The sequence below is a fragment of the Molossus molossus genome, unplaced genomic scaffold, assembly GCF_014108415.1.
Source record: "Molossus molossus isolate mMolMol1 unplaced genomic scaffold, mMolMol1.p scaffold_m16_p_18, whole genome shotgun sequence".
NCBI lineage: Eukaryota > Metazoa > Chordata > Mammalia > Chiroptera > Molossidae > Molossus > Molossus molossus.
Window position 1 is genome coordinate 40,270,908 of NW_023425353.1, and position 26,416 is coordinate 40,297,323.

General features: G+C 36.0%; 1 protein-coding gene and 1 non-coding gene across 2 annotated transcripts; both read right to left on the reverse strand.

The window, feature by feature from the left end:
• Positions 1 to 7,222: 7,222 nt before the first annotated feature.
• DAZL (deleted in azoospermia like) lies at positions 7,223 to 20,801 on the reverse strand. The gene is made up of 10 exons (XM_036267150.1): positions 20,656 to 20,801; positions 19,791 to 19,882; positions 18,127 to 18,178; positions 17,352 to 17,415; positions 17,124 to 17,263; positions 15,423 to 15,494; positions 14,404 to 14,454; positions 13,484 to 13,597; positions 12,089 to 12,187; positions 7,223 to 8,134 (listed from the first exon to the last, which is right to left on the reverse strand). Exons 1-10 carry the CDS (start codon positions 20,731 to 20,733, stop codon positions 8,081 to 8,083), a joined length of 816 nt encoding a protein of 271 aa, XP_036123043.1. The 5' UTR covers positions 20,734 to 20,801; the 3' UTR covers positions 7,223 to 8,080.
• Positions 20,802 to 21,263: 462 nt separating this feature from the next.
• Positions 21,264 to 21,370, reverse strand: LOC118633689. The gene has a single exon (XR_004960233.1). It is a non-coding gene; the product is annotated as a U6 spliceosomal RNA (small nuclear RNA).
• Positions 21,371 to 26,416: the final 5,046 nt, after the last annotated feature.

Sequence of the window (26,416 nt, forward strand, 5' to 3'; positions counted from 1 at the left end):
TAGCTGACTTTGTTAAAATTAAACAATTTTGCTCTGCAAAAGACAATTTCGAGAGCATAAGAAGATATGCCACAGACTTAGATAAAAGACACATCTGATAAACAACTGTCATCCAAAATATACAAAGAACTCTAAAACTCAACAATAAGAAAACCCAATTATTGGTTTTATGGGCCAAAAACTATTAATATACACTTCTCCAAAGAAGATATACAGATGGCAAGTAAGCATATGAGAAGATGCTCCACATCATGTCATCAGGGAAATGCAAACTAAAACAATAATACAAACCTTATTAGAATAGCCAAAATCTGGAACACTGACACCACCAAATGCTGGCAAGGATATGGAGCAGCAAGAACTCTCGTTTATTGCTGGTGGGAATGCAAAACATTACAGCCAGTTTGGAAAACAGTTCGGTAGTTTCTTTCAAAACTAAACATACCTTTAATATACAATCCAGCAATTGTACTCTGTGGTATTTACCCAAATGAATTGAAAACTTCCATCCACACAAAAACCTACACACACATTTTCATAAAAGCTTTATTCATACTTGCTAAAGCATGGAAGCAACTAAGATGCTCTTCAGTAGGTGAACTTATCAATAAACTGTGGTTCATGCAGACAGTGGCACATTATTCAGCACTAAAAAGAAATGAGCTATCAAGCCATGAAGAGACGGAGGGAACTTAAATGCATACTGCTAAGTGAAAGAAGTCAATCTGAAAAGGCTACATACTGTATAATTCCAACCATATGAAATTATGAAAAAGACAAAACTATGAAGACAATAATTAGAGCAGGGGTTGCCAAAAGTTGGGGATGGGTTTGGAGGGATAAATAGGTGAAGCATAGAGGATTTATAGGGCAGGGAAAATGGTCTGTATTATATTATAGCTATGAATTCATATCATTATGTATTTGTCCAAACCCACTGAATATACAAGAGTGAACCCTCAAGTAAACTATGGACTTTGAGTAACTATGATATGTCAGTGTAGGTTGATCAATTGTAACAAACATCCCACTCTGTTTGGGGATGCTGATAATGAGAGGGACAGTGTGTGAGGGAAGGGGTTATACGGGAAATCTCTGTATCTTCCCCTCTTCTGCTGTGAACCTAAAATAGCTCTAAAAAATTTAAGGGAAGGAAGAAACAGAGCCATGGAGGGGAAAGAAAAAGGGAAGAAGGGGGAGAAAGGAAGGCTTTTAAAAAATAAACACGTGAAAAGAAAACAAATTATTTTAGATGAGTAAACCAAAATTCAACTTATTGGTTATCTCTTGTTGAGAAGGAAAAGTGTGTAAGAGAGGACATGTAGGAAACTTCTAAATTAATGGAATGTTCTATTATTTAAGCTAATTTGGGTATTAGTCTTTGAAAGTATATTTTATATACTCTTCTACATGAATTATGTGTGAATTTTTAAAACACAATATGGATCTCAGCATGCAATATGCCAAAGACTGTCTCTGGAACTTGTTTTTTTTTTAACATATTTTCAATATTGATTTGTTATTAATATTCTTTTTAAGAATGAGACATATTAGTTAGGCCCTGGCCAATTTGGCTCAGCAGTTAAGAGTGTTGGCCTGTGGACCAGAGAGCCCTGGGTTCGGTTTCCGCTAAGGGCACATACCTCCATTGTAGTTTCTCTCTGGCCCCGGTTGGGGTCATGTGGGTGGCAACCAGTCGATGTGTCTCTCTCATGTCAATGTTTCTCTCTCTTCCTCCCTCCTGCTCTATCTGAAGATAAAGGCAAAAATTAAAAAAAAAAGTCGAGTGTTCAATCTGGTCAAGGGTGCATACCTCAGTTGCGGCAGTCCCCAGCCCTGGTTGGGGTCGTGCGAGAGATAACTTATCGATGTCTCTCTCACATCGATGTTTTTCTCCTACTCGCTGCCCCCACTCTATCTAAAGATAAATGGAAAAGATATCCTCAAGTGAGGATTTTTAAAAAGTGAGACATATTAGTTAATTCCAAGGCAGGAAAAGGAGCAATGACAGGCCATATTCTCTTCTAAAACTAACGGGTAATATCTGTTATTAAAATTGGTCAAGTGGGCCAAAGACATAGTTCTTTCCCCCAGGAGGCAACTAATGGAATCTCTGCCTCTACAATGTGCATTCTGCCCCATCCCAGCTGAGCCTAGTCCCTCACCCTCAGCTTGCCTGCAACTGGCCTTAGCATCCAGCTTTTTATTTTATTTTTTACCATTTGTTGTTGGCCACAGTCTTGGCTCTCAGACTTCATTGGATCCACTTTTCAACTTGTTCATGAGTCCCTTTGCCTGGGGACAACTGGTACCCCTAGGCACAAACTTGGCAGGGAAAGATGAATTAAGCCAACAAAATCCCTTACAAAGAAATGAAAATGGACCTAGCAGGGTTGTTCTCCAAATCCAGCTATCCCAAAACTAGGGGTAGCCTGAGATGACATAATGAGAGATGGCCATCTGGGGCAGTAGTTCTCAAAGTGAGTGTTGCAGAGATCAGAGTTCCCTGAGGGACTTATTAAAAATGCAGATTACTAAACATAGGCCTACAGAGTAAGAGCATCCAAGAATGGAGCCCAGAAGTCTGAATCTCTAAAAAAATACCCCAGAGCCCTGGCTGGTTTGGCTCAGCCATTAGAGCGTCTTCGGCCTGCGGACCAGAGTCCCAGGTTCGATTCCCACTAAGGGCATGTACTTCGGTTACAGTTTGTCCCCGGCCCCGGTTGGGGTTGTGTGGGTGGCAACCAGTCAATGTGTCTCTCACATCAATGTCTCTCTCCCTTCCTCCATATCTCCCTCCCGCTCTACCTGAAGAGAAATGCAAAAATGTCCTCAGGTGAGGATAAAATAAATAAAACGCACACCAGATGATGGTTCTGATGTTCTTTGACTTCCCTTTGAGGTTGGTATAATTGAGGAAACTTGCCCCCAAAAGATATGGGGCTGATCTAATCATGGATGTAACCTTGGGTGATGAATGGGATTTTATTTTGTCAAAGACAGGCACAAAATCATTAAGAATGATGAGCAGCAACCAAGCCATGTTCAGGAAAAAAAGCATAGAATTAAACTTTTCTCATTTAGCAGGTGTGCTATTTAAATACTGTTCAAGTTTAACTCACGCTGCTGAATGAAGTAGCTCACACACTAGGTATGGGATCAGCTTAAGTTAAAACAAAGAGAAAATGCTCCTTATTTTCAATTATCCCTCTCCATTCTTACTAGTCCAGCCAGATTTATTCTGGGGGGTAAGGATGGGTTGAAAATATTACAATTTTTATCAAGCGTCCAAGGGCATAAAGGACCAGCTCACTGTAAATGGCTGATTTGTCTGTACAGATCAGTTGAGTGTCAACCCTGCCTTTCTTTTTTTTTCTTTTTTTTATCTTCACCTGAGGATATTTTTCCATTTTTTGTACAGATAGAGTGGGAGGGAGAGAGAGGAAGGGAGAGAGAGAGAGAAACATCGACGTGAAGGGACACATCGAGTGGCTGCCACCCGCACGACCAACCAGGGCCGGGGACAAACTGCAACCGAAGTACATGCCCTTAGCGGGAACCGAACCCGGGTCTCTCCGGACCGCAGGCCGACGCTCTAACCGCTGAGCCAAACTGGCCAGGGCAACCCTGCCTTTCTTCTATAGTAAGTTGTTTTACCCAAGAATGAGCCAGAATAGTGTCTCTATCCATTTTATTTTGGAGAAAGACAATAGATATTAAAGCCTTAATATACTTTTACTAGATTTGTTTTCTGTAAAAAAGAACTGATTAAGGAGTATAAAACATCCAATTTTCTGAAGTGCTTGAAATGTTACCTTTGCTGTAAATTTATAAAATGCGTTCATAACCCCCATATCCCAGTCATGCAAGCATTTGCTCTGTTAAAACCCAGTGAAACTGGTATCTGGCAATTTTAAGTGGGAAAAGGCATATTCCTGGCTCACAGCCTTAATGGAGGTCCATGTAAGATATAAAGCTTCCATGTGCCCTGGAAAAAATGAACTAGAGACTCAAATGGAAAACTTTGTTTCAGACCAGTTTAAACCATAAAATATAGCTAACATAGAGCTTAACTGTACGGTGGTAGTTCCAACTTCTGTATCGAGAGAATTGTTTTGCATTTGCTTGGGGTTGGCCCACAGCTACAGCCATATTGGACAGATGTTTTTAACTCTAAATGCAATGCAGAATTACCTATCGTTTCTTTGCTATGCAGATTGAATATTTTCCATGAGCATTCAAAAACGCATGTTTATAGTTTGAACTTCTTATGTTTATTGTTTTCTACTACCAAATGTATGTCTACAGATGGAAAACTAAGAGTCTGATGACAAGTGGTAAGGAATTACTTCAAAAAGATTCAGTTACACACAGAGACATATTACACATAATGTTGGGAAGGGCTAGATTACAGTTTTCAAAACATGTACAGGAGCAATCCTCATCTAAAAGATGTGTTTCAGGATTTCTAAATGATCATACTTAACAGCTGGGCCTATTTGAAAGACTTGGTCAATGGAAAACACTGTCACTTTTCTCCCCCTTATGGTTTCCCACCTTCTCTATTGCCATATTTGCGAAAGCAGAGTAGCACGCTGTCTTATCGCTACTGCTCCTTATTACCCTCAAATGACAGCAATGAAAGCTGGCAAAACAATTAAGCAATGTGGCAGCCCATCTTTATGAGTTTACCTTTAAAGACAACCAAGAGAATTTTAGAGAAGTGGGTAAAGGGCTTTAGGATGCTGTGGAATATTTATTTTGAAAGTCAATGAGTTACTTAGAGTTTAAGGGTGCTAATTGATCTTGAATTGTTACTTTGGACAATTACAAAGGTAACACATTGCCCTGGCCAGTTTGGCTCAGTGATTAGAGCACTGTCCTGCAGACTGAAGGATTGCAGGTTTGATTCCCAGTCAAGGGCACATACCTGGGTTGCAGGTTTGATCCTCAGACCCAGTCCAGGTCATGGGGGAGGCAACCAAACGGAGTCTCTCTCCCCCTCCCCCACTTCCTTCCACTCTACAGATCAATGGAAAAATATCCTTGGGTGAGGATTAACAAAAATAAAACAAAAAACCCAAAGGTAACATGTTCTTAGGCAAAGAAAGAAGTACACAGAATATTCTTCTTACAAGGGTGACCAACCTTTTTAGAGTTACTTGATTTTGCTATAACTTGCATTTTTTTAAAAAATGCTGTATGAAATTTCTTTTTTAATCCCAAAGACTTGGTTTTGTGTTGAGAATTTTGTGGTAAACCTTAACTGCAAATATGCTTAAAATATCAAGTAGGCTTTAATAAATTGTTTTAATATATATGTAGTTAATTTTTAGGGCCCCAAAATATTTTTATAAACTGTCAGGTTGGTCAGAGCTAATCAAATGTTCTAGATAATGGTTAGTATGTATGTACACATGTACATGCACATTTAAGGATTACTAATCTGCAAACTATTCTACTTTAAACATCAAAATTTTATCTTTGGTAATTCAGAAATCATTTTTTTTTTATCTTGTAGAACCTTGTTACCAAAATCAATTTTCTAGTAATGAGTCAATTATAAAATATAGATAGCATAGGAGTATCCAATGGGGAAATTTTCCTGTCCTATGTCCTCAGCTTATGGAACTGGGAGTATCGGAGCTAGAACTAGAAGAGGTGGTGAATAATGATCTTTTGGATGCATCCTCATATGAAGTAAATGCAATATGAAAAATCTAAGCTCTTTTGACAACTACAGTACCCGAAACTAAAGAATCACAGAGTTTAAGCCCAAAGTGTGCAGAAGAGTGCTCATAGTCCAAAATGAGAGACCCTGGTCATAAGACTGCAGAGTCATAATTAACACTTTAGCATTCCTACTAGGTACTACACTGTTGATGCACTGCGTTAAAACTCACTGTTAACCATTTCCAACCCAACATTAAGAAGGCTTTTTTTCCTCATAAATCTCTCTTAATCTCCTAAGAGAAAGCAATAAAAACACAGTGTGGCAAAATTTGCTTTTATAAATTAATTCTGCCAGATTAACAAGAAGTTGAACAATACATAGTTTTGAATTTCAAGGATCTAAACCTTGTCACTTATTACTCACCCAACTCCCCACCATTTCTTAGATAATATCACATAAATAAGTAGGCCAAAAATGTTTCTGGCAAAAAAAGTTTCTTTATTTCTATTTATTCATTTATGCAAAAACAGTATCAGCAATATGTAATAGGAACATCCTTTTATGTTTTAAATTAATTTTCCATTTTGAAAGGTTCAGAACTGTCTCTTTTTTCTACCTTACTATTTTTAAAATACTCCAGTCCAACAAAACAGCACACAAATAAAAAGTTTATTCCCTTACCTAAAGTCATGTAAGTGGCTCTTTAGAATTTAGGTGTCATTTACAGTAACTTGGAGATTTAATCACAGAATGATACATGTAAGAATGTTATAACACATGCAAAAAACAGTACAGAGAATTTTTAAAAGAACAAATTTCAGGGTACTTTCAAATTATGACGCATAGGAAAGCCCTTTTGAGGATCCTTAAGTTAAAAGACTCTTCCCTTCAGATTCAGAATAAAAATTACTAGGAATTATAAGACAACAATGGGCACTGATGATATGGCCCATGGTAGCTATATTAGGTTAGGGATAAAAGGAGTCTTCATATGTTTTAGTGAAGGGGCCAATGAAAGAAAAGGCCAGGAAGCCATTTTAAACTCATGTTCATGGCAGGTCAAATGATGCTGAGACAAGCATTTCCCTTACAAAGGTAATATCCCACTGCTACCTTTCAAAGGCTTAGACTTCAACCTGTTCATACTGCTGCTTCTCATCTTTACATCACCTGTTCTAGGAGCAAACCTCCTGGAAAAATGGTGTTACAGACTGGTAAAGCAAGATTGTGGATACAGCAAAAGGGCTTTGGTGCTCCAGTCATTTGTCACGATCTACTGTTTAATGAGGAGATTAGTTAATCTAGAAATGGACTGTTAACTGACTCTAGTATATTCTTGGGATATGCTTACTAAACAACTTTTGTGATTCAGAAATGCCAAAACTACTTGGACTCTCTTGGACATATTTTATTTTTATAAAAGGAAATATAATAGGCTAACAAAAATAAAAATCTATTTGTTTTTTAACAAATAACTAATCTTTTAGTGTTTTTATAAAAATAATTCCTTTCAGATACTCTGATTAACCTTTAAGTGACATAAAAAAAAAAGCTTCAGCATTCTTTATTACCAATATTTTGCACAATTTAAGATAGGTTTAGCATTTCAAGGGAAAATTTTTTAAAGAAAAAAAGGAGAATGATAACTCACCAAGAAGCTTATGTACCTAGTAAAGTTTAGTTTGTCTTGGATTCTTTTTAAAAAATTAGGTCTAGAATTTTAGTAATCTAATTACCATCCCAATCAAATACGATATCTATATGTGGATTCTAGATAAAAGATAAAATATTTCCAACTAATAAGACCCACTGATTGGACTGTTTCTTTAGAATTGGTTTTACTGGGTTTAGATAAGGACGACTTCAATAAAGCTAACTACATATTGAGTTCCACTGATTAAAAATGCAGTTTTAAAAACTATGCTCTTGTGGTTAATTTCTAGACAAATCATAAATGTAAAGTACAATATTGTAAATATTGTACTATTCACAGGTACTTGCTGGAGAAGTGAAATGCTTGTATTCAGACTATCAAAATCCTGACCTTTCAAAATAGGTTTTCTAAAACAATTTTTTGAAAATCAGCATTTGCTTTAAACTGTTAAAATGTCAATTTCAATTTAAAAAAAATCCTTACAAATAAATCTTAAAGTTGTTCCTTTCAGTTTCAATTATTTTTTACTTTCAACTATATATATTTAACAAAGAACTAGTTTCTAAATAAACATCTAAAGAAAAACAGTTTCAATGTAAAATAAAACTAGGCAATCTAATACAGCTTGTATAGTCTTAATGTGATTTATCATTACTCAGAATTAAATTTTTATAATAGTGATAAACTTTCAGTCTCTTCTTAATATTCAAAACCAGCAACTTCCCATGAGACTAGAAAGTTAGAAGAGAAGATTAAACAGATTTAAGCACTGCCCGACTTCTTCTAAAATGATGCACTCTTTTATCCTAGAAGAGACAGAAACAATCCTTTTTACTTCATTGAAAATTTCCTATTATCACTATGACCTAAGAGAGTTGCAAAATGCTTGAAGCACTTACTTTGGATTTAAAAACTACAAATGAGCCCTGGCTGGTTTGGCTCAGTAGTTAGAGCCTCAGCCCACGCACCAAAGGGTCTTGGTTTCAATTCCAGTCAAGGGCACCTACCTGGGTTGCAGGTTCGATCCCTGGTCAGGGTGCATGCAGGAAGCAAGCAATCGATGTGTCTCTACTACACTGATGTTTCTCTCTCTCTCTCTCCATCCCTCCCTCCCCACTTCCACTCTTTATAAAAATCAATGGAAAGAATGTCCTTGGATGAGAATTGACAAGAAAGAATCAAAACTATAAATGAGAGATAAGTGGTCCTTTTGGAAAGTATTCCTGGACTTTGATAATAAATGTAGCTATGACTAATTTTATTCAACAATTTAATTTAAAAGAAATCTTGGTAAACCTAGAAACGGAGGACTTAGAACCAGTACTATTTTGTGCAGATTCTTAATTAACAATTTAGCAGTGATGACCCAAAGATAGTTGGTAAAAAAGTATGTAATTTTAAAAAGCATTGTTTTTACTAACAGAAATATATTTGGTAGAAATCATAGCTTGAGAACGGCATTGCACTTCAATCTGAAATCCTATTATTTTAGATTAAAAATAAAAGTTTTGGCATCTTTAAAGGCATATCTTTAACCTGTGATGAAGATATATCATTCTTTGGGAAATAAAGTAAAAAAATATATATGCAAAATTTTTCTTTCATTTTATGTTGTGCAGATAGGAAGTGAGGCCTTGCAAAGAGGAATGAAGGTGAGTAAACCAGTAGTAACATGATAGTATTTTCTTCTCTACATATTTAGCTTAATCCTGCTCCTTTCCTAGGCATTAAATTCAACTGTCATATAAAGAAGGGTAACTACTGGAAATTATCTAATCTGTCAACAGGATAAAATCTTATTTAGGTTAAAGCCCAGAAAAGTGGTTACAAAACTCAAATATCTTCAGAGGTCAGGCAGGATATGACAAATTATGAAGAAGCTGAAATTAAGATAACAGAATGGAATTTACCATGGAAATAGTATATAGTCTGCTTCAATGCATTCAAATTCAATTCAAACAGTAACAACAAAAACATTTAGCCAATCAAAACAGATCTAGAGGCCAGACAACTGCAGGCTACCAACTTCTGATTTCTAGTCCACAGGAGCATAAAACCTGGGAAGGTTCAAAAGGAAGCTTTTCTGTAACCCCAGGTGAAAATGTGTGTCCTGGACCTGTTTGAAGAGTGTAAAAAGGCTGTAGAGTTTGGGGAGAAGGCATCAGGGAAACTAGTTTGCTAAATATTGTAAACTACAAAATTAAGAAATTAAAAATTTTTTTAAAAAGTAATACAGACCATTTTCTGCTTTGCTAACAAAACATTTAAATAATACCTATTTAACCTTCAGAATTTAGGGCAAGGAAAGCTGTGGTACAACCCCGCCCCCTTCTTTCCTTTTAAATTGTACTTCGTAGAATGAAACAACAAAAGGACAAAAGTCAACTTTAAATGAATGTTTACTTCCTGTTGAGATGGTAACATCTTAATCCTGCTATGGCTCTATTCTTCTGCATTATAGGAATTCCTTAGTATACACTTCAAAAAAGCCTTTAAGCTTCAATCTATGTCCATTCATAGATGGAAAAAAACTGTTCTCTTTCCCCCGTTTTAAAACACAAAGCAATGGTTAAAAACTTCCCTTTGAATGTAAAAAGGTGCAGTCATTTTGGGAAAATTCTGGAAGTTCCTTCAAAGGTTAAACATGTTACCATTTGACTCAGCAATTCCATTCCTAGGTATATACCCAACAGAAATAAAAACATGTCCACACAGTAACTTGTACATAAATGCTCAGAGCATTACTTATTGTAGCCAAAAAGTGGAAACAATCCAAAAGTCTAAGTGATAACTGGATAAACAAAATGGTATATCCATAAATAAAAAGAAATAAAGTACTGATCCATGCTGTAACACTGATGAACCTTGAAAACATTATACTAAATGAAAGAAGCCAGTGACAAAAAGCCAAATACTGTATTATTCTATATACATGTATGGAATGTCTAGAATAAGCAAATCCTTAAAGAAAGTAGGTTAGTGGTTGCATAGGGCTAGAAGAGGTGGGGGGGAAAGGACAGTGACTGCTATTTAATAGGTAGAGGGGGTTATTTTTGGCATGACTTAAATATTCTAAAATTGATTGTGGTCATGGTCTGCAAATACACTAAAAAGTATTGAACTATACACTTTAAAGGATTAGTGAACTGTGTCCTGGCCATTATGGCTCAACAGTGAGAGCGTCGGCCCATGGACCAAAGAGTCCCAGGTTCAATTCCAGCCAAGGACACGTACCTTGGTTGTGGTTTGTCCCCGGCCCTGGTTGGGGTTGTGCAGGTGGCAACCAATCGATGTCTCTCTCTCACATCAATGTTTCTCCCTCTCTCTCCCCCGCTCTATCTAAAGATAAATGTAAAAATATCCTCGGGTGAGGATTAAAAAAATAAAGAAAGAAAGAAGTGAACTGCATTACATTCAAATTCTATTTCAATAAACACATTATTAAAAAAATGCCCCTTTATTAATAAGCACACACAATATTCCTCCCTCACTGGAGTAAACAGTTAGGTCCTCCCCATATTCACAGACTCAACTAAAGAGATCTTAGAGACCTTTAGTCTTGCGCCTCCTTATTTTAGACTTGTAAAAACTGGAGCCCTAACAAAATTTATATAACTTGTCCAAGGTGATAGAACCAGAATTAGAAACCAGACTTTTTAAAATCCAAACACCCACATTCTCTTCCACTCCACCAACTCTGAATCAACTTCCATTTCTCTCTATTCAGCTCTTTTTATTGCTTAACTTTATCTCTTCTCCCTCTACAATGTTCATGTATGTCACATGAGTGATCAACTTCTTTTTTCCTCTTTAGTCCAATGTCAATGTACTCTTTTTTCTTGGAATCCTCATCCAAGGATACTTTAACATTTATCTTTAGACAGAGTGGGAGGGAGGGAGGGAAGGAGAGAGGGGGATGGGAGGGGAGGGAGGGGGGAGGGAGGGAGGGGGGAGAGAGGGAGAGAGAGAGAGAGAGAGAGAGAGAGAGAGAGAGAGAGAGAGAGACATTGATGTGTTGCCACCCACACAACCTCAACTGGGGCTGGGGATTAACCACAACCCTGGTACATGTCCTTGGTTGAATCGAACCTGGAACTCTTTGGTCTGCAAGCCAATGCTCTAACTGTTGAGCCAAATCAGCCAGGGCTGTCCATGTACTCTTTAAGTTCTCTTTCTATATCTAAACCCTTCTATCTTATCAAAGCTAATGTTCTATTTCAACTACCTTTTTTCACAAACTCTTTCAAAGCTTCTGCTAAAGGTTTGTTCCCTAGGAACAAATTACACTATATCAAGGTTTGAACAGCATAAAATGTATTACCAGGTAAAATTCACTCACAGTGGTTTACTGGGTTAGTCAAATGCCAAGAGTTCAATAAAATATTCTATGTAGCCCTGGACAGTTTGGCTCAGGGTTAGAGCGTCGGCCTGTGGTCCAGAGAGACCCGGGTTTGGTTCCCGCTGGGGGCACGTGCCTCGGATGCAGTCTGTTCCTAGCCCTGGTTGGTCGTGCGGGTGGCAGCCACTGGATGTGTCCCTTTCACGTCGATATTTCTCTCTCTCTCTTCCTCTCTCTCCCTCCCTCCCTCCCTCCCACTCTATCTGAATTAAAACAATGGAAAAATGTCCTCGGGTGAGGATAAAAAAAAAATTTAAAAAAGAATGTTCTATGCAATCTCAAAATGGACATAACACGGGGAAAAAAATATGCTGCGTGGCTGAAAATGTGTTTTTTATCCTGTGTACTATTCCTTTCATACCTTGAAGTAGTCATCTTGAGTAACAACAGAGTTTCTCATTCTGTTCTCTGGATTAAACAGACAAGATACCACCGTCTGTATGCTTCGATCCACAGATTTCTGAAACACAGATGTTTTTGGTAATCTGAAGACTATTCCTTTTACTTACTGTTAACAAAGCTTTTTTAAAAATAAAGTTTAATGAATATGTACACTTATTTCTGAAGAATTCTTATGGAATTTATAATTCTTACCACATGTCACTTAGAATGTAACTTTTCCATATTCAAGGAATATTTTAGAACCTTAGTGATAGAGTACCAGGGCTGAACTTCAACATTTCAACGAAAAATATCCAGGATAGCCCTGGCCGGTTTGGCTCAGCGGTTGGAGCGTCGGTCTGTGGTTCCAAGAGACCCGGGTTCAGTTCCCGCTAGGGGCATATACCGCGGTTGCAGCTTGTCCCCGGCCCTGGTTGGGTCGTGCGGAAGGCAGCCACTCAACGTGTCCCTTTCATGTCGATGTTTCTCTCTCTCTCTTTCTCCCTCCCACTCTATCTGAACAAAAAAATGAAAAAAAGTCCTCGGGCAACATTTTATATATATCCAGGATAAAAACCTGATATTATAATTATACTTTGAACTATTTTAATAATGTTTCCAAATTTCAAATCATATATCAAATGAGAAAATTTTGTCACCCTAGAGTTCAGTAGTTCTTAACTTTTTTCCCACTGAAACACACTTGGACAAAGTTCACACACTAAAATAATAATTCTCCACCCTTACCCATATTCCCGCCCATTCAATTAAACTTAACAGAATTCAAAAGTGAACACTGGTATTATAAAAATCTTCTCTAATGATAAAAAAGGAACAATTCTGTCTACTTCAGTATTTCATTTATTACTAGTGACTTTACCATTCTTGAAAGTTACCATATATTATGCTACAGAAAGAACACCATAAATAATTGGATATTATTATTTAGTTAAGTAAATGTTTAAATAGGTAAAAAAGAAAAATGAAAAAAAAAAAAGGTAGGTATAATTTGTACTAATCCCTCTTTTGCAGAATAGGAGGCTTGAGGAAACCTGCAATTACCTTCTTTTAAATCATGTTAATACAGTATTTATTAAAATATGGTTTAAAAAAGAATAAAAATGATGAAAATGGAACAGAAGAAAGGACTACTGTATCAGAAATCTATCTATCTATACACACACATGCACTAAAAGTTTGAGGGTGCCTGAAATTTCAACTTTAACATAAACTGACAAATTATCAGTCAATTACTCAGGCTCTTTCATGTTTGGCTGCCATATTTAAATTGGGGCAAAGATACTTAATTCTCAAAGGGCTATTATTAAAACTTGAAAAAATATGAAAATATTAATAAAAAAAATTATATGTTTGCCTTTTGTGGGCCATTTCCAGAGGACGGAGTAGCTTCATGAACTGAACATTCACTTGTCAAAACTTCAGCTCCTGAATCAACTTCATTACAGTGGTAGTTAACGGCTGTATAAACCTACATTTAAAACGATAAGAGTGTAATTAAAGAGATGTACATCAGACACATTTCTAAATAATCTATTCTTCACAATAATGGTAAGATGATATTGAAAGTTTAAATACGGGTCATGTTTAAGTTCAATTATACTACCATAAAAACTTTATTTTAAACTGAATAGCTGAAATGCAATAAGGCAGTTTTTTATTTTGAAATGTCCTTAAAACCTCAACACAATCACAATTAGAAGGGCTCTAAAAAAAAAACAACCTCAAAATGTAGTAAGGAAATGGGAATTTCCCAGGGCCTGAGAATTTTAACTCATATTATATTCTCCAACTATCCAGTCCTGATGAAAGACAGAAGGTAATAAAGACTAAGGTAACTTAGAGGTAGCACTCTTTTGTTTTATTCCTTTTCTTATATGACATATAACAGTATTACATCAAAATATTACTTTGCTTCTCTTCAACAGACTTTTTTATAGGTAAAAAACTAGAAGCAGATTCAATACTAATTCTGCATCTATAGAAGCATTAACATAGGTATTAATACTTCCTTTCTTGGGTTACATATTCTATCAGTAACTAAATGAACACCTATTGTATGCAGAGAGCAGCCACTGCTTAAGCACACAAAAACAAGCTGAGAAACAAAAAGCACTTTCTCCCATTTGAGTTTACAAGAAATATATAAACAATAACACATAAAGTAAAAGGGTAATTACAAATGTTACGGCAAAAGCTCAAGACATAATATATTAACAGTTAAAAAATACTTTACAATAAAGAACAGGAAGTATATGTTTGGCTAATTCATCGTACCGGAGGTATAACATAACTCCTTTGTTCCCCAGTAGGCCATTGTGGTGGCATCTTAAAAAAAAAAAAAAAAAAAGCATTATTTAAATATTCCTGTACTTTTCACAAAGATATGAGACAGACAATGTTGATGTTGACATATTTGTCATGCTGGCTCCTTGAACTTGTTATAAAAAAGAAACAGAATGAAAGTAGTACTTCATGTTTCAAACACCTGAGGATTTTATTATTACTTTCATACATAAACCTCACCTTTTTCTCAATTTTCTAACGTTGGCATTCAGGAAAACTCAAAGATAGTTCTTTGAATTTACTACCATTGATATATAATCATGGGTCATATGACATCTATGAGCAGAAATTCAAGAACTACTACTATCTTATAGCCAGCTAAAATTAACACTACCAAATATAATGAAGTCAATGCTCTAAGAACTGAGTAATCATTTTATTTGAACCTATTCCCTTAGTAACATTGATAAAAGTCAGCCTGGGTATTTCAGCTATTTGACAGCAAAGATGAAGAATACTTGAAGGGGACACCAAATCTTGTAAGACAGTACGAAAGAAAACTTCTTGCTAAGTATATTCCTGTAAAAATAGTATTCCCCTATTTTTTTTTTTTTTTATCCTCACCCGAGGACATTTTTTCCATCCTTTGTTCTGATAGAGCGGAGGGAGAGAGAGGAAGAGAGAGAGAGAGAAACATCGATGTGAAGGGACACATCGAGTGGCTGCCACCCGCACAACCAACCAGGGCCGGGGACAAACTGCAACCGAGGTACGTGCCCTTAGCGGGAACCGAACCCGGGTCTCTCAGTACCGCAGGCCGACGCTCTAACCGCTGAGCCAAACCGGCCAGGGCTCCCCTATTTTTAATAATACAGAAGATTTAACTCAAAGTTTTTTTCTTAAATTTTAGGCATACTAACTAGTTTAAATGACAAACTATTGGGGAAATTTATATAAATAAAGACCTCAACAATATTCCAAAGTAAATCATTTGTTCTCTCTTAAATTACCTGATAATTATACACTGGCAGCTGATATCCGGTGATGACCTGAACAGGTGAACTTGGATAAGGAGGATATGCCTGAAAATAAAGTTTCAGAAAGAATGTATTAACAAGGTAAAATTTAAAAACTAGAAAAAGGAGTATTTTCCCCAAAAGAAAAAAAATACGAAAATAAAGAAATCTTAATTATTTTTCTATATACAATGCAGGATCCTATTTGAGAACTGGTTTCATGAAGAAAAAAGTATTCTCTAAAAGTAAAGAATAAATAAGGGAAGTGACTGATTTTGCCACTTATATTTTTATTATTTGAATGTTTATCCCTACCCAGAAGTTTTTCTTACACTGGTGACAAGGCTCTATTAGGATAGATAGATTTCCATGTTAAAGTTATGTTAATATATCTGCTATTTCTTTGTAAAAATACTTGTAGGCAGTTTTGTATTTCTTTGACAATATCCTAGGGTAATGTGTAATCAATGTAGTCTTCCTACAGACTTTATGGCTCTTTCTGTATTTTACTTCTAAAAGTTAAAAGCAATATATAAAAAAACCGGCCCCTGGTTGGTTTTGCTCAGTGGTTAGAGCGTCGGCCTGCGATCCAGAGAGACCCGGGTTTGGTTCCCGCTAAGGGCACGTACCTTGGTTGCAGTTTGTCCCCGGCCCTGGTTGGGTTGTGCGGGTGGCAACCACTCAATGTGTCCCTTTCACATTGATGTTTCTCTCTCTCTCTCTCCCACTCTATCTGAATAAAATATCAAAAAATGTCCTCGGGTGAGGATAAAAAACAAAAACAAAATAAAACAAAAAAATTGGAAAAGAGGCAGTAAAATATATTACATCTTTCAATAAATATTACTGATTAAAAAATTCTAGATAGTAGCATACATGAATACACCAGAATAGGTAATAGCTCACAATAAATGGTAGGAACAAGTGCGTTTTTTCTTCTAGCCATGTTTAGAATAAGAAAAATAAAAAAAAATATACCCTACACTTCAGGTAGATGAAAAATAATAAATGGAGAGATAATTGCAGCACTATTTCATTATTATTTTGTTTCTCTTTTTTGCAAATAAAATGTTTTTTAAAATGAAGAAAATAAATGCTATTTATCATTCATAGGAGATAATAAATATTCCACATACCACTTCAAATATTGAAGTGATTAGGACCAAATTGTATGCCAGACTTAAGAGAGTTTACAAGTACAGTTAAGTCATCAGAAATCTATCCATTCTAGAACCAGAATACATCCGGAAGTTAGCAATCTATACAGGGAGATATCTAGAAATTATTGCAAATAGAGAATAATTAGACAAATGGCTAACCTTAGAGAGGAATAAACCAGGCAGACACATGAGAAAAACTGCCTTCATATATTTTATTAGTTACTATATAAGGAAAAAAGGTAAAAGATATGTTCTATATGGTTACAGAGGTCAGTTTTAAGGATAAAGGCTTACAAACTACATAGAAGCAGATTTTAGTTTAGAATAAGAAACAATACTAAGAAAGATTTTTTAAAAAAGATTTCCGATCACTAAAAGTATTCAAAGAGAAACAACATATCACTTATTATGGAAATTGTGGATATAATTCCACAGAGGGTAAAAAGTGAGACTGGCTTACTTTTAAGGTAATCCCATCTATAATATCTCCAGTACTAATAAATGAAAAAATCACAGGAATGTAGGTAATTCTTACCTGAACGTACTGAGTTATAGGATTCATCATGGTTGGAGGCTGCATGTAAGTGTCAGTGTTTGGATTACTCCAGACACTCTGAAATTGTGGTGGAGGAGGAGTATTAAAAACCAAAGGACGTGGCTGCACGTGATAAGCGCCTTTGTAAAGAATAAAAAGAAAACAAAGCTTATTTTTAGTTCTCTGAAAAGTTATGTGTCAACAAGAAAAATTCCTTTCTTTACTCACATAAATTTTGTTTCCTGATTGCGGGGCCCAGTTTCAGCCGTTTACCATGGAAATTTATCTGTGACTAAAAATAAAATAGTAACAAAAGTAGAATCAATTTCAAAGTCTTTACTTCTAAGACTTTGATAAACGTCCCAAATCTTCTAAAATTTCTACTATCAAAGATCAATTGTAAGACCACAGTAAATCAAAATTTACCAGCATTTTACTGTCACTACTCTAGTCAAGTGTCGAGAGGTGTCATGGAATTTGATCAAAACCTTTACGATCTGTCCCTAGTTCATGAAACTAGATGCCCAATCAAAAATAAATAGGTTCTGCCCTGGCCGGTTTTGCTCAGCGGTTAGAGCGTTGGCCTACGGTCCAGAGAGACCCGGGTTCGGTTCCCGCTAAGGGCACGTACCTTGGTTGCAGTTTGTCCCCGGCCCTGGTTGGTCGTGCGGGTGGCAGCCATTCGATGTGTCCCTTTCACGTCGATGTTTCTCCCTCCCTCCCTCCCTCCCTCCCTCCCTCCCTCCCTCCCTCCCTCCCTCCCTATCTGAACGGAAAATAAAAAATGTCCGTGGGTGAGGATTAGAGAAAATAAATAAATAAATAAATAAATAAATAAATAGGTTCTCACAACTTATGTAAAATCACTCAAGTTTGGATTTCAAAAACGAAATATATCTATCTCTATATTTTATACAAGACTGAATATATATGTGGGACTCAAGTAATATGAAACATTGCATGCATAATCTTTATTAAAAAGATTTTCCATGAGATTACTTACTTCTACTATCTTCTGCACATCCACGTCATTATAAAATGAAACAAATCCATAGCTAGAAAGACAGATAAATGAAGTATAAAATCATCACCATAACTGTGTTTTAAAACATCTAGTATTCTATGAAATAATTAACAAGAGTGATAATGATTTTCAACTAGTCAATGTGTCTCTCTCACATCGATATTTCTCTCCCTCTCTTTCTCCCTTCCCTCCCTCCTGCTCTATCTGTAGATGAATACAAAAAAAAAAATATATATATATATATATATAGCCTCGGGTGAGAATTTAAAAAAAAAAAATGCCCTGGCCAGTTTGGTTCAGTGGTTAGAGCATCGGCCCACGGACCGAAGAATTCCGGTTCAGTTCCCACTAAAGGCATGTACCTCAGTTGCAGTTTGTCCCCGGCCCCAGTTGAGGTTGGGTGGGTGTCAACCACTCAATGTGGCTCTCTCGCATCAATGTTTCTCTCTCTTTCTTCCACCTTCTCTCCTTCCACTCTATCTGATGATGAATGCAAAGGTGTCCTCGAGTGAGGATTAAAAAAAAAAAATAGTAGTATGGGAACCTTATTCATTAACAGAAAATTCCTATCTATGAACCTAAATTTAATTTATAATCTATGGCAAGATAGTTAAAATTTAGGATACTATGACCCTGGCCAGTTTGGCTCAGTGGTTAGAGTGTCAGCCCAAGAACCAAAGCGTCATGGGTTCGATTCCTGGTCAAGGGCACATACCTTGTTTGTGGGTTTGACCCCTGGTCCCAGTTGGGCCTGTGTGGAGGGCAACCAATCAATGTGCCTCTCTCACATTGATGTTTTTCTCTCTCTCTCCCACTCTATCTGAAAAAAATCAATGGAAAAATATCCTTGGGTGGGGATTAAAAAAAAAAAGTTTAATAAGCCCTGGCCAGTTTGGCTCAGCAGCTAGAGCGTTGACCTGCATACCGAGGGTGGTGGGTTTGTTTCCAATCAAAGCCACATACCTGGGTTGCAGGTTTGATCCCCTGCCCCTCTTGGGGTTGTGCAAGAGGCAACCAATCAATATGTCTCTCTAACTGATGTTTCTCTCTCTTTCCCTTCCTCTCTCTAAAAAACAATGGAAACCCTGGCCGGTTTGTCTCAGCAGTTAGAGTATTGGCCCTCGGACCAGAGAGTCCCAGGTTCAGTTCCTGCTAAAGGCACATGCTCAGTTGCAGTTTGTCCCTGGCCCCACTGGGGCCGTGTGGGTGGCAGCCACTTGATGTGTCTCTCTCACGTTGATGTTTCTCTCTCTCTCTCTCTTCCTCCCACTCTCCCTCCAGCTCTATCTGAAAATAAATGCAAAAATATCCTCAGGTGATAAAAAAAACTGGAAAAATATCCTCAGGTGAGGATCAACAACAAAAATTTAAGATACTATGAAATGTGCAAAGAAAACAATTCATTGATAAAACAGATTAATCCACTAAGTGAAATAAATGAAGATGAAAAATATTTAAATACGAACACTAGGAAAATGTTTACATGAAAGAGCTGGCAGCAAACTTTTATTCTCTATATAAAAGAAATTAGCAAATTTCATTTATACAAATGTAAGAACATGTTTTTAATTCTGCCTTTCTGATACTCTACAGACTCGTTCAGATGTATTTTATAACTCATACTCAACATATATTTTACTTACCCTTTGGACACACCAGTTCGATCCGTTATTATCTTCACTTCTTTTACTGAACCATATCTAGCAAAGAAACTTCTAATTTCGGTTTCATCCATCTATGAAGAATTTGACTTTAAGAGTAAATATTCAGCATTTAAAAATTTCACTTATACTATAAAAGAAGATTGATGATGTGGAACTATTTTCCCCAAGTATCCCCAAACTACCTGTAGGTCTTTGTCAAAGATATTTTTGGTCCCCATAGGTTAAACACAAAAATAATTCCAAACCTGCATGAAGTACAAAAAAAAACTTACGGCCCAGCTAGTGTGGCTCAGTGGTTGAGCACCGACCCATGCACCAAGAGGTTACTGGTTCAATTCTTGGTCAGGGCACACACCCAGGTTGTGGGCCTGATCCCCAGTGGGGGACGTGCAGGAGCGGCCAATCGATGTTCTCTCTCATCGATGTTTCTCTTTCTCCCCTCCTTTTCCTTCCTCTCTCTCTAAAAATTAATAAAGAAAAAAATATTTAAAAATAAAGTTAAGTCCTGGACAGTTTTTCTCAGTGGTTAGTGTAGGCCTGCACACTGGAGTGTCCTGGGTTCAGTGGCCATTAAGGGCACGTACCTCAGTTGCAGTTTGTCCCCGGCCCAGGTTGGGGTTGTGTGGGTGGGAACCACTTGATGTGTCTCTCTCACATCGATGTTTCTTTCTCCCTCTTCCTCCTCCTCTCCCTCCCGCTCTATCTGAAGATAAATGCAAAAATGTCCTCAGGTGAGGATAAAATAAATAAAGTTAAAAAAAAACTCCTTATGGTTGCAACAAGCACCAAAATCCCATTATTCACAAAACATATTTTTAAATAAATTAAATAATGAATACAATACCCTAACATCAATTCCACCAACAAAAACAGTGTTTGGCATGATTTTGCCTTCAGGTAAAACATAGCCTTGGCTGGTCATTGATGATGAAGACTGGGTGCTGGCCTCTCTCGAGATGGTTGACTTTGGAGTCTCAGAATTTGCAGCAGACTGTAATTTGGTAAACAGATATCATCAATATACAGGCAAAAACCATACATTATATGAAATGTGATTTTTATTTATTTATTTATTTTTGTTACAGATGTTTCTCCTTTTTCCCCCCTTTGAAACCCTCCTTCCCCTCCCTGTCCCCAGCTTTGTTGTCCATGTCCGTTGGTTGTGCATACATGCATGTAAGTTCTGTGGTTTATCTCCCCCTTCCACCCCCTCATCTGGGGATTGTCAGTCTGTACCCTACTTCCACATCTCTGGGACTATCCTGTTCTTCAGACTGTTATATTGATTATATTCCACAAATAAGTGAGATCATATGACACTTGTCTTTCTCTGTTTGGCTTGTTTCCCTTAGGATGATACTTTCCAGGTCCCTCCATGTCGTCTCAAAGGATAAGAGCTCTTTCTTTCTTATAGCTGCATTGTACTCCGTTGTGTATATGTACCACAGCTTTAAAAATATGGAATGCATCACCAATTTGCATATCATCCTTGTGCAGGGGCCATGCTAATCTTCTCTGTATCGTTCTGATTATAGTATATGTGCTGCCGAAGCAAGCACTGATTTTTGTTTTTAAAATATAAAACATTTTCATATAAATTATTTTCATTGTAAATTAGTCATCAATACAGCTTAGTGTTCAGGGCTCAGATGTAAAGTAATCAGAGAAGATCAGCATAAAATTTTAACAAAAGGGTATAGTACTCTCTTAAACCCAATGTTGCTCATGGCTATCTCTTATGGTAGAATACTGATTTTATATTGAGTTTGTCAAAATACTTATGCAAACTGGTAAAAAAAAATTAGCAAATTCAGGTTTGTAAAAAAAATAAAGTTACTAAAGTCATCCTGTTCTATACCAATAAACAAATTTTAATTTTACAAGTAATTTATTGCAAAGCATAGAAAATATTTTTAAAAGATAAAATTTTAAAAGCTGCATCAAAACCAAAACATCTACGTGTTAAGTCATTTTTTGTCTAATTTTTCTATGCACCAAAATTAACATGGATTTTATAATTAGAATACTCCTTGTGTTAGTATGTCTACTTTACTTTGGAAATGAATCATGAAAACATGGTTTGTTCACATACAGTTTCTGCTTTTTAAAAAAGGTGGGGAGAGGGGGGCTTATTATCCTTTTCCCTAATGCTAGAGTGTTCAAATATCTTTTGAAATAACATTTTTCTTTTTTAATTATACCAAATCAATCCTACCGATAATTCTAATTTTCACAGTGGATTGATAGATATAAATGACACCACCTTTATTTTCAGAAAGAGATCCACACATGATACTCATTACTTTTCTGTATTCTGGTTAGAACTCTGTCTTTAGTCTCCCCACACTAAGGTTAATATAAGTTTTTCTGAAGCAGAATTTACTGGTAATATATGCTGGAAAGGCAGTATAGCATAATGAAACAAAAATTGATTTAGTCAGGAGATGTAGGTTCATGTCTCTTACTAGGTAATAAGCCACTTGCTTTGCAGCTGTTTATTTCTGGGAAAATTGCTTTGAGAATGAAGTGAGATAACATCTGTGAATTCATTTTGAAAAGAGTATGCCAATATAAGTTAGTGTCCTGTTATCTGAATATTCAATAGTTAAAAAAGTTTCTTTCCTTGTTTTACTTTACTATTGACTCACTTATTTTGTAGATACTTTTTTGTTGTTGTTAATCCTCACCTGAGGACATTTTTCCATTGATTTTTAGATATAGTGGAAGGGAGGAAGGAAGAGAGGGAGAGAGAGAGAGAGAGATATCAATGTGAGAGAGACACATCAATTGGTTGCCTCCCTAACTCACCCCAACCAGGCCTGGGGATGGAACCTGCAACCCAGTTATGTGCCCTTGACCAGGAATCAAATCTGACACCTTTCAGTCAGAAGGCTGACACTCTAACCGCTGGGCCAAACCAGCCAGGGCTGTCGATACTTTGTTAAATAACAACTAATTTGAGCTGGAACTTCAAGAAATTATTTTATAGCATGACTGGCTCATTTGAAATTCATTTAAAAAGGTACCTATTGATTATAAGTACAAAAGGCTGTAAAAGAGAGAGGAAGCTATTATACCTATGTTTATGGAGGAAAACAAGGACAAAAACTCAACTGATATATTTTTAAAAAGGTAAGCATAGTAGTTACAGAAATTAGTAGCAGTGAGAAAATAAGTAGAGTTCCTATTTTGTTAGATGCTAGAAGTTACTGATAAATTTAAGATTCTACAAACTGCTAATTAGAGGTGAAATAAAAATGGTCAAATCACCAAATTTGAGCATTTTGGCTTTTCTGTATTAATTTGTGCTTATAATTGCTATTTTGTGCTTCCATTTGAATACTTCCTAATTCTTTCCTGTAACTGTGGTACAGTGACATTCATGAAAATTAATTATGTGGGCGAGAATCAATTTCTAAACTTTCTCCATTATAAAACCTTGAAAACAAAACATAATTTTTTAAATGAAACTATATTACAGAAGCCACATATCTTGAACTATTGAGGACTTGAATAGATTCCTCTTACTATAAACAATGTATTAATCCTTTCAATTAGCACATTCAAAATTTCAAACACAAATAATACAGTGGTTCTGAAATTTCTATAAATTTTCTTTTCTCCTGAATTTCCCCTTCATTTGTGGATGAACTTTGGATATCCTTTAATTCAATAACTATTTACAGTATTCTATCTGTGAATCACTAAAGAAGGATGTTTTTTAATTTGCAGATATAATATCAGGCCATAAAACTGTGTCAGATTATAGGGGGTTATAATAATGTATTGATTCCCAACTAGGAGAGATTTTGCAGGCCAGGAGCATTTTTGGTTATCCCAATTGAGGGGTGCTTCTGGGTATCTGGTGGATAGAGGCCACGGACACAATAAACATCTATAATGCAAAAGACAGCCCACAAAAACAAAGAATTATCTGGTCCAAAATATGAATAGGGTCATGGTTGAGAAACACCATGATAATATCGCCAGAACTGAACATGAAAAGTTCTAATTCTCATATTATATTTATAAAAGTGAAATGGTACTTGAGTCAACTAAACAGTGATTTGGGAAAATGAGGAAACAAATTAGATATTATAGGAAGTGTGTCTTGGAGTTTGGTTGTACAGATGGTCTGCCTGCTTAATTGGGATACTAAATATAAAATTCATCAAATTATTTTACCAGTGTCATAATGCCTTAAATTAAGGCACCATCACATCCTAGTCCTTAGCCAGCAGGTGGAGCTCAAAGCTAACAAAGTAAGCAAAGTACTCCATTTTAACAAGACTGAACCCCCGGGGTTTTTAAATTCCTACTATGTGTATTTACATACACAACATCCATAACCAATGTAAAACCTTTTGTTAAACTATTGCCAAATATACTCCACAATAAAGCAAAATGTTTGGTGCTAAAGTATTAATCTTAACCATCAACAGCATGCGGAAAGTAAAATACAGGTAAATTAAATGTAAGACGTAATTATTTTTCTTAATTGTATCTTAAAGTAGTTGGCGGGTTTTGGAATGAGTAATGCTGAGATATTAAATAGAGGTGAACTTGGAGGCCATCATATACATAATTCCCATTTCCTGTTATAGTTGGATAATCAAATGACAATAATAACTAAAAGCTGGGGGAAAAAACCCACAGCTACTCAAGTTCCTGGTATGTCAGCTCTTTGACAATGTTATTTCATTCAACTACTGGGTCTACATGCAAGCAAACTGAGTTCTATATACACTGACCCTCAAAAAAAAGTCTAGAATTTGTATTAATCAGTTATATCCATAGAAGGAAGAAGCAAAAACTAAGAAATAGGAAATAAAAATCAGAACAAAACCTTTTAAGTAAACCCAAGAGTAAATTCTTGGGGTAAAAAATCCAAACAGTAAACACTACTGGTAAAGCTAAGCAAGCAAGAAAAAAAGCAAGAAAGCAAAAAGCAACGTTAGTAATGAAAAGAAAGATATAACCACAGATTATAAAAGCATGCTATTTATATATGCTCTATGTAAGTAAATTTGAAAATCTTGATGAAATGGCTAACTTTCTAGAGAAATGTAAAATTTTACAAACAATTTTAAGAAAAAAAAAGAACGCCAGATTCCTAGGTCAATTTCACTGGGAGTTTTTCAAACTGTAAAGAGATAATTTGTGTGTGTACGGGGGAAGGGAGGCACCAAGACAGAAACCATGGTAAGTAGAAGGGGAAGAGAAAGAAAATTCAAAGGTTTTCTTAAAGAAATTTTTCAGGGAGAAAAAAAATATTTCTCAATTCATTTTACAAAACTAACACCATCTGAACAACAAAACCTGATTAAGATGGTCCATTCCTGCCCCAAAGATGCAAAATTCCAGTAGTATATACAAAATATACAATTAACTACAGTTTATATTAGAAATGCAAGGACGGTTCATTCTTAGGAAAGCTGTTATTATAATTCACTATTGGAAAAACATTTGACAAGATGCAGCATTCATTTTTTAGCTTTTAAAAAACCCAGGTACAGCCCTGGCCGGTTTGGCTCAGCGGTTAGAGCGTCGGCCTGCGTCCTGAGAGACCCGGTTCCCGCTAAGGGCGTGTACCTCGGTTGCAGTTTGTCCCCGGCCCTGGTCGGTCGTGAGGGTGGCAGCCACTCGATGTGTTCCTTTCACATCGATGTTTCTCTCTCTCTCTCTGTTCCTCTCTCTCCCTCCCACTCTACCTGAACAAAAAAATGGAAAAATGTCCTCGGGTGAGGATAAAAAAAAACAACAAAAAAACAAAAAACCCAGGTACAGTAAAAATAGAAGAATCTTATTTGCTACTGATCTAATTCTAAGCCATCAGGCTTAAAGTGAAACATTACAGTCACTTCTGTTGAAATTAGAAATAAAGCCACTTCCTTATCACCACTGGATTTTTCTACTATATATGACAAAGGATTAACATTAATACAGATTTCTTATGATCCATTAAGAAAAATATAAATATCCAAGTAGAAAGGTAACTAACGATAAACTTCAGTTTAACTAATAATAATAAAGCACATTAATACAGTGAAATATTTTCTAGCTACTAGACTGGCAACTTAAATGGAGAATAGATCACTCTTCACACCATCTATGGGAATATACATTGGTACATGCTTTATCAAGAGTAACTTGGAAAGATGTATAACATAAAATTGTTATAAAATAGGCATAACACACCCTGTGATTCCACACCTGGCCATTTATTTCAAGGAATTAATAATTAAATAAGCATGTCAAAACATTTGCACAAAAATACTCATTACAGTACTGTTTTAATATAGAAAAATTATTCATTATAAGGGTATTTGCTAAATAAGTAATAGTGCAATTGTATAGTGTAACATATATTCAAAATTATTTTAAACTGAGCTTTGGAATAATGTCCACTATATTAAGAGACAGATGGAAGTTGTAGAATAGTATTATATAGTATTGTACAACTTTTATAAAATAAAATTTACCTATGCAACACATGCACAAAAACAGTCTGGAAGGGCAAAGACATCAACATTTTAACAGGTGTTGGGATTGAGACAGACCTCTATTTTCTTACATTGATTACTTTCAAGTGAGTTAATGTTACT